General features: G+C 53.3%; 1 protein-coding gene across 5 annotated transcripts in view; it reads right to left on the bottom strand.

Annotated features, from left to right (window-relative positions):
- B3GNTL1 (UDP-GlcNAc:betaGal beta-1,3-N-acetylglucosaminyltransferase like 1) overlaps positions 1–6707 on the bottom strand; it is a 76436-nt gene extending 69729 nt beyond the window's left edge. For 3 of the 5 annotated variants that reach the window (XR_010384369.1, XM_031469447.2, XM_064494849.1), the window contains exons 1-3: positions 6628–6707; positions 4840–4956; positions 4642–4741 (exon numbers count right to left, since the gene is read on the bottom strand). Coding sequence is in view for 3 of the 5 variants with exons in the window: in XM_031469447.2 (XP_031325307.2) it covers positions 4642–4741; positions 4840–4956; positions 6628–6687 (277 nt within the window). In the remaining 2 variants the exon portion in view is untranslated. Of the gene's footprint in view, positions 1–4641; positions 4742–4839; positions 4957–6627 lie in introns of those variants that run through there. The other 2 variants (XM_031469445.2, XM_064494851.1) reach the window with 2 other exon arrangements.
- Positions 6708–19532: the final 12825 nt, after the last annotated feature.

Genomic DNA, 19532 nt, shown 5'->3' with positions numbered 1-19532 from the left:
GGTTCTCACGACGAATCTTGTGTTTGGCAAAGATAAGGAATTTGCTTTAATATTACTGACTTGAAAAGTCAAATGTTTGTGCCAGGGCCTGATGTTTGGGGAGGCCCGTGTCTTTGTGAGGGAGTCTGTTGTCATGGCCACAGCAGGAAAAACTCCCGCCTTGGTGTGATATTAACATTCCTCACTCTTGGAGAGAAGAGGGGGATTGTGCTTTATTTCAGTTTTAGCAAGCGACCACATTATTAAGAAATGCTTGGCTCTGTTACGATATGAAATAATAGCAAGTGAATCCTAATCCAATTTAAACACCCAGCACTCCCGAAAATAGACACTTTGGATCAATGTTATCCAATAGTCGATATAATTCTTCCTACTTAAGAAAACATTGTTACAGGAAAATACGTCCTGGCAGACATAATCAAATTAACTCCACTGCCTTTCTGTGTAACACAGGAGCCCATGAAGTCGCCTCATCCAACTTCAAAGAAGCGGCAGATGACTTCATTTCTCCACAATAGTACGACTTATTTTCTTGTTACTAATAGAACGTGTACAGATGTGGCTCTAGTTATATGTGACCTATAAAAAGTGTTTTACGAAAGACAAAACTTGTTTTTAAGGTGGAGATTAGACAAGCCGTCATAACAGTCATCAAAATGCCTTCAATTTACTTTCATTCAACTATGGAAGATATTATCCATCTTAAAGAATATTTTGAAAGGGTGTTCACAGTAGTTTCAAAAACCACAATTTGTTTACACACAACAGAACCAAGCTGAAGTAGATGTTCTAAGAATAACTGATTTATAAAAAAATTTCCTATTTCAAACAAACTAAAGATAATGAAAACAAGGAATAATTAAGGGAAAATACATATCAGAAAGATTATTCACCATAACCAAGCGATGAAGTAATGAAGGGTGGTTCAAACACAAAATCCATGTAATACAGCACCTAAACAGAATTGAAGGAAAAAAAAAAAACCATGATCATCTCAATTGACACAGAAAAAAGACTGGACAAAATCCCCTTTCATGACAAAGAAAAGCAGTCAACAAACTAGGAATAGAAGGGAACTTCCTCGGCATGATAAAGGGTATTTGTAAAAATCCAAGCTAACATCACACTCCGCGGTGAAATATCACAAGCTTCCCCTAAGACCAGGATCAGGACAAGGATGTCTCCTTTCCCCACTTCTATTTAACACTGTACCAGAAGTTCTAGCCAGAGCAATTAGGCAAGAAAAAGAAATGAGGGCTCTAAATTAGAGATGAAAAAGTAAAACTACCCCTCGTTGCAGATGACATGATCTTAAATACAGAAAGCCCTAGAAACTCACACACACACACAAAACTATCAGAGCTAACGAATAAGTTCAGCAAAGTTGCAGGATCAACATGCAGAAAAATCAGTTGTTTTTCTCTAAACTAACAATGAACAGTCTGAGAAGGAAATTAAGAAAATAATTCAATTTATAATAGCATCAAAAAGAATAAAATGCTGAGAGTTAACTTAACCAAAGAGGCAAAAGACTTGTACATTGTCAGTTGTAAAAGAAACTGATGAAAGAAACTGAAGAAGACCTAAATACCTAAATCAATGAAAAGACATTCTGCATTCACAGACTGGAAGACTGAATATTGTTAAAATGTGAATACTCCCCAAATAGACCTACAGATCCAATGCTATCCCCATCAGAATCCCAATGGTCTTTTTTGCAGAAATGGAAAAACTGAACCTAAAATTCACATGAAATTCCAAAGAATCTCAAATGGTCAAAACAATTTTGAAAAAGGAAAACAACATTGGAAAACTTACACTTCCCAGTATCAAAACTTACCACAAAGCTATGGTAATCAAAATAGTGCAGTACTGCATAAGAATAGAGTCCAAAAATGAACCCACACATTTACAGTCAACTGCTCTTCACAAAGGTACCAAGACTTTCAATGGAGAAAGAACAGTCTTTCAAACAAATGGTGTTGGAAAACCTTAATATCCAGATGCAAAAGAATGGAGTTAAATCTTACCTCATACCACACACGAAAATGAACTAAAAGTGGACAAAAGACCTACACAGAAGATCTCAACTTTTTCAAGAAAACAGAGAAGTAAGTCTTCATGACCTGGAGCTGGCAACAGTTTCTTAGATATGACACCAAAAGCACATGTAACAACGAAAAAACTGGATTTCATCAAAATTAACATTTTAGTGCATCATAAGGTTACATACAGGAGAGTGAAAAGACAACACACAGCATGGGAGAAAGTATTTGCAAATTAAATACCTGGTAAGGGTCTAGTATTCAGAATACATAAAGAACTCTTACAGTTCAACAACAAAAGACAAATAATTCAATTTAAAAATGGGCAGAGGACTTGAATAGACATTTCTCCAAAGAAGATATACAAGTGGCCAAAAAGCACACAAAAAGAGGCTCAGTATCATTTAGTCATTAGGGAAATGCAAATCAAAACCACAATGAGAAACCACCTCATACCCACTAGGATGGCTACAATCAAAAAAACAGAAAATAGGAAGTGTCGGTGAAGATGCAGAGAAACTGGAATCCTCATACACTGCTGGTGGCAACGTAAAATGGTGCAGCTGGTGTGGAAAGCTGTTTGGCGGTACCTCAATGTGCTAAACGCAGAATTACAATATGACCCAGTGATTCGCCTAAAATGTATATACCCAAAGGAACTGAAAACCCGTGTTCAAACAAAAATTTGCACACGAATGTTCATACTAGCGCTCTTCACAACAGCCAAAAGGTAGAATGGCCCCAATGTCCTTCAACTGATGAGTGGATAAACAAAATGTGGTGTCTCTATTCAACTGAATATTATTCTCTCAGAAACAGGAATAGAGTATTAATGCATGCTACAATGAGAACCTTAAAAACATCAAGCAAATGAAACAAGCCCGTCACAAAAGAGCACACATATATAATTCCATTCAGATGAAATGCCCCAAATAAAGTAAATCAGTGGTTGCACAGGGTTGGGGGGAACAGCAGGGTGCGGAAGGTGACAACCAAGGGATACAGGGCTCCTTTCCGAGGGGATGGAAGTGCTCTAAAACTGACTGAGGTGGCGGTCGCACACATCTGTGAATACACTAAAAACACTTCACTGTATACTTTGACAGGTGAACTGTATGGTATGCCAAACATATCTCAATAAAGCTGCTATAAAATATAATACAAAAGAAGGCAAAAAAGAGGAAAATGGAATGAAGAATAGACGTAATGAATATAAAACTAACAGCAAGAAGACAGACTCATCCCTAACCGTATCAATAACCACGTCACAGGTAACTAATGTAAACACCTCAGTTAAAAGGCAGAGATTGTCAGATTGGATTAAAAAAGCAAGATCTATATGCTGTCTACAAGAATCTATAAGGGAGAAGGTATCCTTTCAACACAAAGACAGGAATAGGTTAAAAGTAAAAATGATAGAGAAGATATACTATGCTAACACTAGTCAAAATAAAGCCAGAGCATTTTATATTAATATCAAAGAAAGTACATTTCAGAGCAAAGAATATTACCAGAAATTAAGAGGGTATTCATAGTGGTGAGGGGGTCAGTTCTTCTTAGCAATCTCAAATGAACAGAGTTTCAAAATACACGAAGCCAAAAATGACAGAACCACAAGGAAGAACAGACAAATCTGCAGTTATAGCTGGAGGTTTCCACACACCCTCAGTAACTGACAGAGCAAGGAGATCCCAAATCAGCAAGGATATGGCAGATTTCAACAAGACTGTCCCCAGCTTGACTTGATTTACATTTATAGAAAACTCCGCCCCACACCAGCAGGTCCGCAACCTTCCTAAGTGCACACGGAGCATCTGCCCGGACAGGCCATGTGCTGGGCCACAACATAAATCTCACTAAATTTAAAAGATTCAAATAAAAAAGTATGTTCTCTTACTTCAGAGGAATTAAATTAGAAATGAATAACAGATACCTGGAAAATTCTTCAAATATTTGGAAACTAAATAATATATATCTAAATAACCCATAAATCAAATAAGAAAACAATGGGGAAATTAGAAGGTATTTTGAAACTGAATGAAAACAAAAACATGTCAGAATTTGTGGAACGTTGCTGAAGCAGAGGGGAATTTATACCATTAAATGCCTTGTAGAAAAGAAGGAACATCTCAAACCAACGACCTGAGCTTCCACCTTAAGAATTACAAAAAGAACAAATGAAACCCAAAGCAAGCAAAAGAAAGAAGATAAATACAGTTCATAGTGAAAACAGGAAACAGACAAAATAGAAAAAAGAAAAATAATATATAAAATCAAAGAAACCAGAAGATTTTTTTTAATGGACTAAAACAAATCTAATGCCATGAGAAAAGAATTTTAAGAATTGGAGGTGACCAACAATGACCAATCACACCAGGAATAAAAACACCCAACAGCTTTTTCTTGGGCTTAATAAGTAATGGAGAAGTGGTCGGCATACAGACCTCACAGGTCTGCTTGGTCCCTAACAGGTGGTGAACTGAAGCATCTCTCAGGATACTTCTCCCCAGGACTTGAACTTGCAACTCTGTAAGTGCATAAACTGACAAGACACCGTACATTAAAGCCGAACAACAGACTAAACATGGTTACTGACCTCCTCGGGGGGAAGGAGAGTCGTGCCCTCCAATGACCACGAGGATGCCGGAACCCTCTAGCTCCTCTTTCCATCTTTCAATGATAGTCATGGACTTGTCCTGAAAGCACGAGGGTTGGCAGGTCAGGAAACTTCCCTCTGAACAATCCAAGGTGACTTACACTACGGCTAAATCACCAACAGGAAGTTCAGAAATACCTTACTGGCATCATTGAAAATGGAGAGCTCCAAGGAGCCTTCGAAGTCCTGCTGCAGAACAGACCTGAGGCATTCGTCCAACCACGGTTCAGCATTGTGGACTGGGAGGATGACAGACTGGAATCCAAAACAAACAGACTGACAAACAAGTGTGAACATGGAATTCCCTCCCATGGCTCCGATCTGCCTCCCATTCCCACCCGCACCAGGCTCACTCCCACGGGTGAGGCCTGACTTTCAGAACGACCCAGAATAAGGCTCCCAGGGAAGGAGAACAGCCTGACAAACAGAAGGTGCCTGTGCCTCCTCTCCATAAGACTATGTCTTAGAGCTCCCTGAATTGGTCTTTTGATACTCTGAAAAGGAAAAAAAATTCTGAAAGGCATCAAAAATTTTCCCAATTCAATGGCAAATTCATGTGTTTTCCAATCTGTGGTCAGAAACATCCTTTTGGTTGAAACAAGCATCAGTGTATCTTCAAATCCACTCATGAGAGTAACTGATTGGTCCTTTTCTTGAGAAGATAAGCATTTTCAGCAAACCATGATGTTAGAGAAACTGCAACAAAGACACTGTTTTGAGTACCCCTACAGGTGCCTCCACCAAGTATGAGGGCCGGCTGGGGCAGACTGGGGAAGTGAGAGTGACTTGGCTCTCCTTCTTCGCTCTACTCAGGCTGGGACAGTTTGGTGCTGTCCTTTTCTCATAGGGCCCACAGAAAAATTCCTAAAGTGTATGGTGTACAACCAGTGAGACCTGACTGCCAACAAAACAACTGATTACAGATTTGTCTTAATTTTGTACATCACCACATTAAGCAATACAGAATACCCAAAGATAGGAATTACAGTCTGCCGCACCCTTGAGTTTACACCCTCACGGAGTGTGGACAGATTCCTAAGTAAGAAAACAGAAACACAGGCCATCCAGGTGAGTGTGCGTACACGTGTACGTATGCGTGCATACACGTGAACATACACACACGTATATGTGTGCATGTTATATATCTATGCAAAACACAGATGGGATTTTTAAATGCTAAGTCTGAATATGGCTTTGGAAAACTGAGATATAACTAATGAAGTACAGTTCAGTCACCTTTACTCTGAGGCTGTGACTCAACAATGACATCTCTTCCTGCATTTCTGTTATTTATTCACAAAAGTAGTTCCCTAATTCACTTACATATTTATTTTACTATGGAATTATTTTTAAAGAAAAAGAAAAAAGGGAAGAATATTTTTACTGTTCTCAAGATCTACAATAGAAAACTTAATGTGAATTTCTGCCGAAGGTGAGCTTTGATTAATCTCTGTCCACACTCTGGCTGGTGCCTAAACGTTGCTTTGGGCAGAGATCCTCATAGGCAACCCAAGAGAAGTGGTGCAGGGGAAATGAGCACCCAGAGCAGGTCGGAGGGGAGACGGGACCCAGAGGGACCCAGAGCGGGGAGAGGGGAGAGGGATGGAGGCGAGGGGGACGGAGGGGAGAGGGGAGGACAGAGGAGAGAGCGACTGAGGGGAGGGGACGGAGGGGAGAGGACGGAGAAGAGGAGGACCGAGGAGTGAGGACGGAGGGGCGAGAATGGAGGGGAAAGGATGGAGGGGAGAGGGACTGAGGGAGGAGGAGGGAGGGGGAGGCCGGCGGGGAGAGGACAGACGGGAGAGCCGCACGTGGCACCCGGAGGAAGACGAGTGCCGAGGAGGCCGCGCAGACGGAGGGAGGCGGGGAGCGGAGGGTAAGGAGAGGAGGGCGGGAGGGCGGAGCGGCCCCGCGGCCGGCACCTACCACTTGGGCGGGGGCGCGGGCCGGGCCGGGGGCGGCGGCTGGGTCCCCTCGGGCCTCCATGGCCGCGCGCTCCTTGGGCCGCCCCGCCCACCTCGGCCTACGGCGCGTGCGCGGGCGGCTCGCGGGAGGCGGGGGCCACATCCGAGCGCCCCCTATTGGCGCAGAGGGACGTCGATCTCCGGTTGGCGCCGAGGAGGCGGGACCGGCGGGCAGTGAGAGGCGCGGGCTAGAGCGCCGGGAGGAACGTCCGGCCCAAGCGAGGGATCCAGTCGGCCCTGAGGTCCTCAGGGAGGCCAGTGGTTGGGAAACCCCGGGTCGTGGGAGGGCGCTGCGCCGTCCTGTGGGTTCCGCCTGCGCCGCCCGGCCCGTCTGGGTCACAGACACCACCGCCCGAGCCAGCGTTAAGTGCAGATCATTCTGCAAACCGGCAATTCCAGCAAAGCAAACTTACACCTCATACCTTGTAAGCATCATTTCAAATGTCATTTTCCCCTAACGTGCGTCAGTATTTTTGTCGGTGTTTTCAAAGGCTGTTGTACAAATGGAAACGCTTAGGTCAGATAAGCAAAAGTGCAGCCTTATTTGCAGTGGACAGAAGCAATCTGAAAATTTGTTTCCAAGGACCTCATGCGCTCCAGGGGTCGGTGACTCAGGAATAGTTTCACTCTGAGGGACTCGGTAGAAAGTCACATTGCAGCTTCCAGAACAGGCTGGGCTTTGGAGCTGGACCTCAGTAATCAGAGGGAGGAAGAGATAAGGGATCCCCACAGCGTCTGGACCTCCCCAGCACATGCTATCAAGTCGGGCTTGGCTGTCCCCATCTTGCTTCCTGTGCAGCTTCTGCTGCCAGGAGTTTGCTTTTCACTGCCTCCCCATGAAAAGAATTTGGCCAGAGTCTGCGTTTTGCAAACATCCAGAGTGCCAGGAGGCACTTCAGAAATGCAGGGTTTGGCGGGGAGGGGGGTGGTGCTAAGTCTCTTCTCTGCATGGTAGCAAGATTCTCAACAGAGGGGCCAGGCTGTGGGGCCTGACACCCCCCTCCCGACACGGACACAGGGAGGGTGTGAGATGAGGAGGTGACAGTCACAGGGCACCTGAGGAGGGGGCAATTCATGCATGGCTCTTGGCTCAACCAGAGAGGGACATTTTTCTTTATTTTGAAGTTTTTATTGTTTATGCCGACGGCTGGTGAGTGCTGGTTGTATTCAGAGGACCCAGTGCCAACTGCCAGGGCCTCCAAATTAAAAACCCCCCTTCTTACTATGGGGATGTAGGCGGCAAAGTTGAGTGTGGGTCTGGACTCGGTCACACTGGGCCCACAGTCAGAACCAGTTTGCCCCAGGTGAGCCAAATGAAGAGTGAGGTCAAGCTTTAAGGCCAGGAGCTGGACACCCCTCGACAGCCCACACAGCAAGACCTCTGAGCAAGCGTCCTGTCCAAGTTCCCCGCCGAGACGAACCCCAATGCAACTCCAGCCCAGCACTGTGGAGGACGGTGCACTCAAACTGTCAGAGACTGGCCGCCCATTGTGGCCAGAGCACCCCAAAAGGAAGCCACTCCCAAGGGAGCCACCAGCTGTGTGCTGTGCACCAGTGTCCCCTTTTCTACTTTTTTTTTTTTTTTTAAGGCTAGTCAAGACTGAGCGAAAGCTGGAGTTCTTACCAGCCGGGGGAAGTAATGAGGTTCCCATTGTGGGAAACATTCAACTAACAGTTGGGCAAGCACTTGGGGTAGATTTGACGGGAAGGTTCGAGTATCACAGGGAATGTTTATCCTGGCCTGGGCGCCCACCCCCTCAGCCCAGCAAGTAGACCTGACTCGGTGTCTTCGCAGTGAGGAGTTTTGTTCCCAGGAAGCTGGACAGGGGAGCAAGGCGGGGGCAGAGAGCGGACTGGACCTTCCCAGGGCCGTGGAGAGCTGTCCACTTGAGCTCAAGGGACGGAAGCCTTCACCTCTCCCCATTTCTGGGTGCTGGCTATAGAACCCCACAGGTGTCCCACAGTGTGGGGGTGCACAGCACACTGCGGGCTGGTGAGGCCTGCCCGGGAGCTGTGTGTAGTGGTCCCAGCGGGATTCGTTGTCAGGCTCAAGAGGGTGAGGAGGGCAGAGCAAGAGGCCAGAGGAGCGTGATGTGAGGTCGGGAAGGCAGAGGGAAACTCAGACCTGAAGCATCATCTCCAGCCGCCAGGTTGTGCAGTTCGCACATGGGGATGATTTTGCTGGGGATTTAAGCCAGTGGCTCCTCAACGTTGGGTTGAGCTGCAGGTAGTGCCAGTGCCCTGGGGTGCTAGTGCTTGAGCACCTGGGGCCCTGAGTCAGCGAGGTCTGGTGAAAGCCAGGAGAGGCCAGCAGACGTCTTCCTCCTAAATGTAACAGGAAAACATCAGCTGTGGGAGGAAGTGCTTGGATAAATTCACACCTGATAGAACTTGGAGGAGGAGTAGGGACACCGGAGGTTTCAGAGGCCTCCAGGGCCTGGCCAGGGTGTCAGTGAAGAGGCCACTCAGGCTGCCTGAGAAGCAGGTGCACTGGGGCTGAGTCAGCAATGGGACCCTGTCCCGATGGTCTCCCCTCTCATGGGGCAGAGTGAGAAGGAGGGGACAGGGAGGAATCTGGGAGGATTCCTGCCTCCTAGGCTGCCCACTCACAGGTCCCCAGGCCCAGGGGGCTGGCAGGACCCTGACCCGCTGATGGGGAATTGGTGGCCCGTGTCTGCATTGGGGACAGCCATCGCCTGGCCCTCAGCTCTGCCTCCCTGAACCCCAAGATCTGAGGCCAGATCTCAAAGCCCCCGTAGCCTTTGCGGGGAGGCACTCCTGCGCGGGTCTCCCGTGCTCCTCCCCACCCAGCTGGGCCCCCAGTTCTGGGAGCAGCCCTGGGGAGCGGGCCGTGCTGCCCTCCGGGGGAGGGGCAGACTTGCCTCCATCACACCCCCTGCACAGCAGCGTCCTCATGTCACCTGGGCAAGGGGCCCCGGGACCCATGCACACATGCTGACGCTGACCCCCTGGTCGCTGCTTTTGCTGTGAGTGATCAACTCCTCTACTCTGACCCAGGAGCCTGTGTTTTCTGTCAGCACCTCGAGAAAGTGGCTGGGCGCCCATCCTGTTAGCTTGAAGTGGGGTGACGCCTCTGACCCTTTCATGGTCCTGGAGAAGCAACTGAAGGACAAGTCAGGGTTTTCTCCTGAGAAGATCTGCAATGTGCAGAAATCTACGAAACGAAATCCGAGGCTCTGATGATGATCTCCACGCTGGTGCTCATGGAGTTTCAGGTTTCTTGGCACCAGGATGCAGAGCTGGAGCCACAGAGCCACTCACAGCTGGAGAGTTTGTGGCCTCAGCTCTCAGCCAGTGGGCCTGGAGCTGCAGTAGGTACTGGGGCCACTGCAGTGCCCGAGGTGCCCGGCCACCACAGGTGAGCTGGCAGCTGCCGGCTTCTGCAGCCCTTCCAGGTCCTGCCCCAGACCTGCCACCCTGGAGGTGCCTGGCCGTAGATACCCCAGTGGCCCCAGCATCACGTCGCCCAGGGCAGCAGCACTTACAGCAGGTCCTGTCCTGCGTGGAGATGAGGGAGCACCTAGGGGTGGCCCCCGGGAGAGTCCTGGCCCAGAATGTCTCAGGGTGACTCTGGGAGGTAGCTAGGCTTGGGCTCCTGGCTGTTTGTGGCCGTTGTTACCCCCGCAGGGCCAGCCCCGCCTGTAGACACCCCGAATTGCAGACGTCCAGCCACACCACCAGGGACAGATGCAATTCCACCCTGATGGACCCTGGCCTGGGTGTCTCGGGCCGTGTCCAGTGTGAGGAGCCCCTGGGACCAGGCCCAGGATCCCCCTGGCCTGGGGAGGACACCTGAAGTGCCGCCAGGCTGCCGACCGCTGTGGGACCCCCTCCGCTGCGTTACGTCTGTTTCTGTCACAAAGGACAAGGACGTTGTGTCAGTGGTGGTGGCAGTTGTTTTCGGTGTCAGCTCTGCCTTTCTCTCTGCACGGCTGCTGCCTGGCGGGGTCCTACACCGATGACAGGCTGTCAGGGTCCTGCCGTGCATGGCCTCGGGAAGGCTGGTAGTCAGGTCAAGACCCCTCGGGGCTGCGGGTGGCACTGGCTTCCCAGCCACTTGGCCTGTGGGGGTGACTGGGGGTGACGGAAAGTTGCAGTCTGCTTCCCGGCAGTACAAGGAGGAGACGGTGGGGACACAAACCCGAGGGTTGCCCGTTAAGAAGGGAAACACCGAGTTACCTGTTACCCTCGCTGGATTATGTGTCGACAACTTTCAGCCCTGAAGTGGAGAAATGCTACAGAAAGCAGCAGAATACCCCGTCAGCCGGTCCGCCTCAAGGTGGACCCGGCCAGGCCCCTCGCAGACCCCCTCATCCCCAGGGATGGCTGTTTCGCCCCCCCCGGACACTCTGAGCCCCGGCACTGCGTCTTGCTGGCCACACTGGCCACTCCTGGCCCCAGGCTGCAGGGGGCGTGGGAGCCTGCGCTGACCGGGCCTGACCCACCCCCTGGTGCCCTCTGCTCACATATCTTTTGTTGTGTTTTGTCTTGTTGTCCGCAGGGGTTCACGTCCACCTCACCGACAGGCAGAGGATAAAGGCCTCGGAGCCAGCGAGGAAATGCAAACTTCAGTCTTTTGGGGAACGGGGTGGGGTTTGGTTAGGCCTGCTCAGCTCAGATGTAAAATTACAAGACACGTAACCCGGGACCTAGGAGTGTGGGCCGCACGGGCGGCGCTCTGTGGCTGAGGGCCATCTCGGGAGACGCAGTTATTTTTGCTTTTTGAGGGTTAGTTCTTCCTGCTAGGACGCTTTTGGAAGCACGGGAAGCACGTGGGGTCTAACTAGGGGAAGTGCCTCCCAAGCCTCCCTCTTCTGCCGAGGGTGTGCCTGGCAGGGACGGGCCCTTTCCACGTGGGTGACAGCGGCAAAGGCCCCGGCCGGACTCGGAAGGGCACCACTGCTTTGCTAGGAAGATCGCCCATCCTTCGAACTTCACCTTTCTCGGAAGGAAAAAAACCTTCGCAGTTTACCTAGAATGGTGATTTTTCAGGAAATGGTCAAAGCTGCTTATAATCCACAGAAACCACACTCACAAACAGGAGAAGAAGCAAAGCAAGACAAGAAAGAAAGCATGAAAGTGTGTTATCGAGAACAGCTCTGCACCCAGCCTGAGCCTGGGGGTCCTGGGTGACCCTGAGCGTCAGCCATTGCCAGCCCCAGGACATGGGCAGGGACACAGGGTCACGGCCCCCACAGTGGGGCAGGGAACCAGGAATCAGGACACTCTCAGCAGCAGGCCCTCGGCGGTGAGTGCTGGTGATAGGGTCCGGCCCTGGGACCCTCAGACAGCCAGGAGTGCTGGGGCACCAACCGTGACCTGGGGCTGGGACAGGGCCATCTCCTCACACCTCATGGCCCTCACTCGACGGGCACACCGGCCACGCTGGTTAGTCCAGTGGCTTCTCTCCCTCTTCCAAGTCAGGGAAGGAGGTGTCACAGGCTGGAGTCCGTCTCCCAGGGCGGGCTGCAGGAAAGGTATGGCTGGGGCCGCGCTCCCAGGGAGACAACAATGCCCAGGACCCGGTCTCACGTGACCCGAGCTGTGGGTGGGAGAAGCAGCTGCCCGACGGCCAGGGTATGGCGTGCAGGACACCCTCCTGCGAGGACGTCTTGGAGACGGGAATAAATGCAGGCTGAGGTCAGAGCCCTTTGGTGGTTCAAGGTCCTGTTGAACAAGACACGGGTGCCTCAGGGAGCTGAGCCTGGGGGTCCCAGCAGCCCAGCGGGGCGCCGCCCTGACCACCACCCCGAGCACAGCAGTCTAATGCCCTCACCCTCACCAAGAGGGCCGGCTGAGACCTCCACGGGTGCAGGCAGTGGAGCTGGGGAGGGAGCAGGAGGGACTGCGCTCAACAGCAGGTTCTGCACCCCAGGGGCCGCACCACATCCCTGCCAGCGGCTGTGGCCTAGGGATCCCTGAGACCCTGGAGAGGGTCAGGGGCCTGTAGGGTGGGTGGGCTGGGCGGCCGCCAGGAAAGGAGACTGTGGACATTCAGAGGCTGGTCACCCAGGGAGATGGCAGCCACTCCGCCCGCCCTCGGCCCGACTTGAAAGAAGTGAGAACAGACAGAATTCAAAGACGCCAACAAAAGAGCTTCCTGTTGACACCGACAGGCTTAAGTCTTTTCTGCTCAGCACCCCAGTGCCGGTGCCCCGGGCAGGCGCTGCGTCCCCCAAGCGACAACGCGACCATGGGAAGGCAAATCACGCTGCCACCCCCAGTTCTGCAATGTGTCCTTTAAAACTTGGGCTTGACATCCAGACCTTGCCCCACAGGCACCTGCACCTGCCTCGGGGCCCAGCCAGCATCCCGTAGGTTTGCTGCTGGGATTGAAGGCTCAGTGAGGCCTTCTTGCTGGGTTTGTGAGTCCCTGCACACTCACCACATGTGGGCATACTCACACATGTATGCACACTTGCACACCTGCGGTGCCCGGAGGATACTGGGAAACACACCAACCGTGCGGCCCGCGGGCAGGGCCATGGGAAATACCTCTTTTTCCCTCAGCACCTGCGGAAAACTGACTTTCTTTTCAATTAGCGTATTTACTTTTACAATTAAGAAGTATGGTTTTAAACATTTCAACGCTTTCTCTAGACTCAACCACAATACTTCACCTTGTTTTCTGAGGGATGTGCGAGGCTGGCTGGCAGGCGTGATGGGACGGCGCCTCTGCAGGGAGGGTACAGGACCCTGGGTCTGGGGTCGGGCGCCCCTCCATGCTCTCGGGTAGAACCGGCACCAGCTGCTCTGGGGTGAGGGGCAGGACTGGACAGTGGGGAGGACAGAGGTCGAGAGGGTCCCTGCTCCTGAATCTCAGAGGAAAGCGTTCCATGCCCATCCCAGATACTCTGTGTGCACCACCTGGGCCACCCCACAGCCCCTGTGGGGTCCACACCAGGGCTTCATCAGGTCCATTTATAGATGAGGACGGTCTTCCCCAGATAATGTACAAAGAATGTTCCAGAGGTTCAAGTGGATGCTGCGTCCCTTCTGCACTGACACTTCAGGCACCCGGGACCTGCAGGACAGCCCGACTTGCTGCAGAACCTTCTCCTCCTTGGGGCCCAGTCAAACCAGCAGCTTTTCCGATCACTTGGAAGATGGGCCGGAGTAACACACCCACACAAGGGCTAGGTTGCCCCCACGAGGCTCGGCCTCTGTCATGGTTCTAAGAGGGTCCAGATGGAGCTGCTCATCCCTCGCCTCAGGTGGGACACCTCAGTGTGGCCCACGCACAGAGGGAGAAGGCCCACAATTTTAGTGGGATCTAGTTCCCACCCCCTAACATCAGATGTCTCACCAGTAAGTCCAGAGTTGCTACTTATAGTTACTACTTCCCATCCAGTGTCGTCAGTGTGGTGGGCTGCGGGCCATCTCGGGGAGGGAGTGGCTCCCCATGAACTAAATCGTGCCGTCTGCCTGGACAGGTGGCATGCCCCAGGTGGGACTGTGAATGTGTCTCTGGCCTTGCCCACTGAAAGCAAACTACTTCTGGGGGGCCTTCTGGACACGAATGGATAAAAAGACATTTTCCAGAGCAATAGCTGTGTACCGTGTTCCAGGAGACGTGTTACTTTGCCCAAGCAGTGAAACCGTGTCTGTCAGAGCAGCTGCAGTTGGGGTTTATGAGAACCCGCTGTCAGTCTCCAAGGCCCAGTGCAGGCCAGACAGGGCAGGTGAGTCGGGGCGTGGTGGGGTCCCCCACCTGCATCTTTCCAGCACACTAACCCCTGCAGCCCCTCCAGGGGTGGGGTGCTGTTTTGGTCGATTGTTTTCCTCAGTAGAGGCAGTCCTGAAGGCTTCACTTGGCCCTCCCACCACAGCAGCCCCAACTCCGCAGGCCCCTTGGGGAAGGCGGGGAGAGAGATCAATAGCGTAAACTGCTGGCAGTGTACAGGGCCCTTCCTCGGAGGGGTTCTGGGCCGGTGCTAGTCTGGGGACTGATTGAAAAGCCATGACTCTGTTTTTGTGATTCGGGTTAGACTTTTGCTCACCTGACCCAGAGCTTCTCTGCTCACACAGTTGGAGTGAGAATTTAGCAGGCTTCCTGTCCATCCCAAGTCTCAGGGTGCCATGACCAACCGACCAGGGCCGCCGGTCTGTGCCAGGTGGACTATTCCCGGCGCTGCTTGGGCCCTGCTGTCCATCGCGGGGACCGTGCCCACCTTGCCTTGGCAGCTGAGTGCCCTGCTGGGCCCTGCCCCCAGATCCAATTACTCCCACTGTGTCTGGTCCCACTGAGTGGTCATGGCTCCCACTGAAAGGTCCGACCACAGACAAGGTGGTTGGGAGCCCTTCGGGGATGCCAGGGCTCCCCTCACAGAGTCACTCCTCAGGGGATGGTGACAGCTGTGACCCGGAGCCTCCCAGGTGGGTGAGCAGGCCTTAGGCGATGCCCCGTCTCCCTCAGCCCCTGAGCCCTGCCCTCTGCAGGAAACCCAGGCAGGCCCAGCATTTCCGGGTCACTCATACCTCATCTCTTGGTCCCCATTTCAGCTAGCCAGCCCGCAGTCAGAGCCCTTCCCACCCTGACTGTGACCTCAGGTGCAATCTGTGCTCGGGGCCGCGTCGGCACCTTAATTTTCCCTCGGCTGTGTCCCACAGCCTCACACCATTTGCTCCATAAAGCAGAAGACTCAAGTCTTTCTTTTGGAGTGTAGCCCACCTCCTTGTGGTTCACACCTCCACCCACCTTCAGGTGCCTCAGGGGAGGCCATCACGGTTTCCCCAGGCAACATGGGGCTGATGCCCTCAGACATGGGGTGGGGCTGACACCCCTGGGGGCCGGGACACCGCTGTTGGACAGGAGACAGTCTGCAGGGTGGAGGCCGGGGGCCGGACTCAGCGTCTCCCCCACCTACATCTTCTCATCACCGTGGAGACTGTCACCCAGGCCCATACGATGTTTTCTGGAATGTTTCCTCTGACTTATTTAAGGTGATGCACACATCACACTATGACTTCAGAGGCTTGAAAAACGAGTTTGTAATGAAACTGCCTCCCTGCCTGGTGAGCTGCCTATGTCCAGTTTGGGAGGCCACACCCGTGACCTGACCTGACCCACCTCGTGCACCACCACACCCCACCGCACACAGGGTCCCAGCATCTGTCTTTCCCCGGCCCCTGCTTGTGTCCCCTCGACCATCTCCACAGTCTTCCCAGCCCACGTGATCACCCCCTGGACCCTCTCCAGGCCCCTGGGACCCACACTCCATGCCCATTCTCCTGGGCAGGGTTCTGGGACCCAGGGAAAGGAGGCCCCCTCTGCACATGGGATTTCCCACCACTGCCTCTGGATGGACCACCCATACAGCAAGGTGACCCCCACCCGTCCTCCAAGCCTGACTTCCTTTCTTCTCCTGGTTCTGGGTGGGACTGTCCACCCAGATGGAGTGCTGGGGGCCAGTGGACAATGGCCTACTGCTACAGTGACGACCTCCACCTTCGCCACGGTCTTGGGGCTACCCTTCCCTCCCCCACCCCCACTGCAGTGCCCACAGCCTGCCTCAGCCCCTCCAGTGGGGGCAGCCCCGAGCTACCCAGTCTGCCGTGGCCTCTCCCCAGGGCCAGGTGAGTGAGAGAGGAGGCTGACAGCATGGGCGGGGGTGGGGGGATGAGGCCTCACCCAACAGGCTCCAGACAAGTGTATTTTACAGCCGCCCCCACCTGCTTGCCGGGGCTGAGTCACAGAGGTGTGGGTGACCCAGAACTGAGTCAGGCAGGGCCTGTCCCTGGGGCGCCCAGCCCAGCCCAGCCAGGCAGTTCTTGGGTGGTGACAGTACTATGCACTGTCCACCCTGTCCCCCACCTAGTCTCCAGCAGGTGCTGCTTCCCTGGTGGCTGAGGTGGTCCCAGCACCTAGGGGGGAGAGCGCAGTGGGCTGGCTCATCCAGTGTGCCCTCCGAGCCTCCGCAGGAACTGCCTTCTTCTCTCGGCAGGAGGGGACTTCACACCTGGTTTGTTTGAAGGCCAAGTGCCCCGGTCACTGTCTCCACACCAGCTGCCCAGATTGCCGGGCTGACAGCTGGAGGCAGGCCGCTCAGTGCAGGTGCAGGTGCAGGGGGCCACGTCCAGCTGTCAGCAGGTGTAGCTGGAACCGCACGTGAATGTGGCAGCCGGCTCAGGACCCCCAGGGCCTCCTGTCCTGGGTTGGTGGGTCCTGGCACTGGGCCGTGGGCCAGGGCCGGGAAGAGAAAGGTGCCCACGTGGCCCAGCCCCACTGGGGGCTGTGCTCCTGCACTGGACGCTTTGGGGACAACTGAGAAAACGGGAACTCAGACCTCTGTGTGCTGAGAAATGTCGTCTCCCAGTGAGGCTTCTGGATGTGCTAGTGGAACCACAACAGTATGGGCACCATCCTGGGGGCAAGTGACTCCTCAAGGATTTAGGGGCAAAGGTCATGACCTCTGCAACTTTCAAATGGTCTGGTGGAAAATGAACGAATGTGCACATACGAGATGCAGAGATATGCCCAGGCTGACAGTGGGTGAATCGGAGGGTGTGTAGTGCTGGGTACACAGCACCTGGCTTCAGTGCAACTTCAGACTTAAAATGCACAACTGGAACATAACTGGGTGTCGGACATGTCCCTCCTCACAGAAGCAGCGTGGATCTGAGTCCTTCCTCAGAGGCTGGTTCAACCAGGCAGCTGAGTAGGGAGCAACCCAGGTGGAGCACCTCCTGGGAGCATATGAGAGCATCTACTGAGAGCATAAGGGAGCACTAATGTGAGCCGTGAGCCAGCTGCAGGGTGGGGATGTGGGCGCTGAATCCAGCACCTGTACACAGAAGTGGTGGTGGTGGGGTCTTTGGGCCTGGTCCCTGGCATGCCGCCCCCAGCAGCCAGGAATCTGCCCTCTCGATATCACCACCCTGAAGCCTCCAGGCCCAGGGGTGACCTCCACCCAGCTTAGGAGCCCTGATGACAGGCTGGGTGTGGCCACAGGGCAGTAGAAATGTGCACATGCAGGGGGCACTGCAAGGCCTGGCTGATTGCTGGATGGAGCCTGGAGGGCTTTCCTGGAGAAATGATGTGTGAGCTGGGTGAGGAGGGTTGCTCATCTGTGGGTAGCGCATACTTACTGAATACGTGGTGCAGGGTTGGGGTCCCCCTTCCCTGAGGGGTGCTGCTGGGAGGGAACCCGAGGGCAGAGACGTTCCTGCTGGTGTGATAGCTGTGGTCTGTTCACGGTCAGGCAGAGTGGGATGCTGTCCAGACCACGGTGACCCAAGGTGGCTGCTGCAAACCACGGCGACGGCAGTGCAGGGATAATCATACCACTGGAGCCCCCTCCTCAAGCAGCGCCCACACCTGGCCAGCTGGCAGGAGCCCCTCACTTTCTCCCTCCCACCTCTCTGTGCCACACAGACAGCAAACATGCCAGCAAATTAGGTTAAGGAGGTGATTAGGTGGAGATTTTTGGCTTGGGGCCAGCTCACACTCTCCTGGCCGTTTCACGTTGTACTTGCATGCTGCTCAGTGCAGTTGCTAAATGTTAAATTACAAGCGTTTGCCTCTGATCCATCATTTCACCACAATTACAGTAATTATGTCCCTATGAGAAGATCAGCAAAAATGACCTGGAGGGGAAGGCAGTGTGGCAGAAATGATGCAGGCCGGGGGATGAGCTGGGAAGGTGCGGGGTCAGGGTCCACATGCGAACCTCCCTTGGCAGGTAGGGGTCGATGTGTTTCCCGTGAACCACGTGCATGATTGGCGAATACTCTGAAGTTTTTTTCAAATGCCAGAGAAAGAATTTTCTGAATGTGTTTGGGAAACTTAATATTTTTCTAGAAGCATCCAGTTTCTAGGGGAGGAAGTGGATTCTTCAATGAGCAGATTCAGGTGACTGGACATTTTGAATAACAGAATGACCATCATTACACATTTGAAAACCTCAAGACTGGGTGAGAAAATAAAAGTGTTTGCAGAAGCTGGGCCATGTTAGTGGCTCAAAGAACTCAGGCTTAGGCAGCTCGGTGGGGAGGGGCTGGATGGGGTTCCCCAACGAGGGCCCCGGCCCTGCCGAGAGCGGGCGGCACCTTGACTCCCGAATCAGTTGGCATCTGTACGGAGCCGAGGCTTGTCATGTCCCCCTATACGAGGCTCTGTGGGATGATGTTGCAGCCTACATCACCCTGAGGACTAATGCCCCACCCACTTTGCAGGCAGTGAGGCTCAGAAACAGACCCTGACTCCTCAGCTCCTGTGAACCCGTCCAGGGAGGGTCCACATCAGAGCCCAGGCCCATCCACTGCCCACAGGGCCTGCAAGCCCCCCAACTTTCAGAGGCTGGGAAAGGGTGTCCCATCCCACAGACCCTCCACCCCAGGGATGTCCTTCCTCAGGTGATGGGCCCCAGCCGCACTTGAAAAGGATGACTGGAGGAGATGAAGCGTGGGCTCCCGCAGGTTAGGTTCACACGCAGGAACCTGCAGTGGTCCGGCTGTGACTGTGGCTTTTGGTCCCACTGAAGGCTTCCGCTGCTGCCTCCGGGCCAGCCCAGGCCTGGCTGCAGCCCTGGAAGCAATCACAGAGACGAGCCCAGGAGGCATCTGGGAAACATTTCTTGAGTGAAGGGGCAGATGACAAGTGAAGGCTGATACTGACCTGAGTTTGGGCCCCAGACTCCCCCACCACATGCTGTGTGTGGACCCATAGGTGGGCAGGGGCTCACATCAGCACTTTCCCACATGTGGGAGAGGATGAAGCCCAGAGTGTCCACCCCAAGGGTGCTGAGCTGTGCCGTGGGGCCTCCATCATCTCTGAGCCCGGGCCTCTGCTGCCTGTGCCCCTCGGGGGCTGTGGAAGGCCCTGGGGCTGGACAGTGGGGCCCAGCC

Source organism: Camelus dromedarius, chromosome 16, assembly GCF_036321535.1.
Source record: "Camelus dromedarius isolate mCamDro1 chromosome 16, mCamDro1.pat, whole genome shotgun sequence".
Classification (NCBI taxonomy): domain Eukaryota; kingdom Metazoa; phylum Chordata; class Mammalia; order Artiodactyla; family Camelidae; genus Camelus; species Camelus dromedarius.
This window is presented reverse-complemented; position numbering and strand designations above follow the sequence as displayed.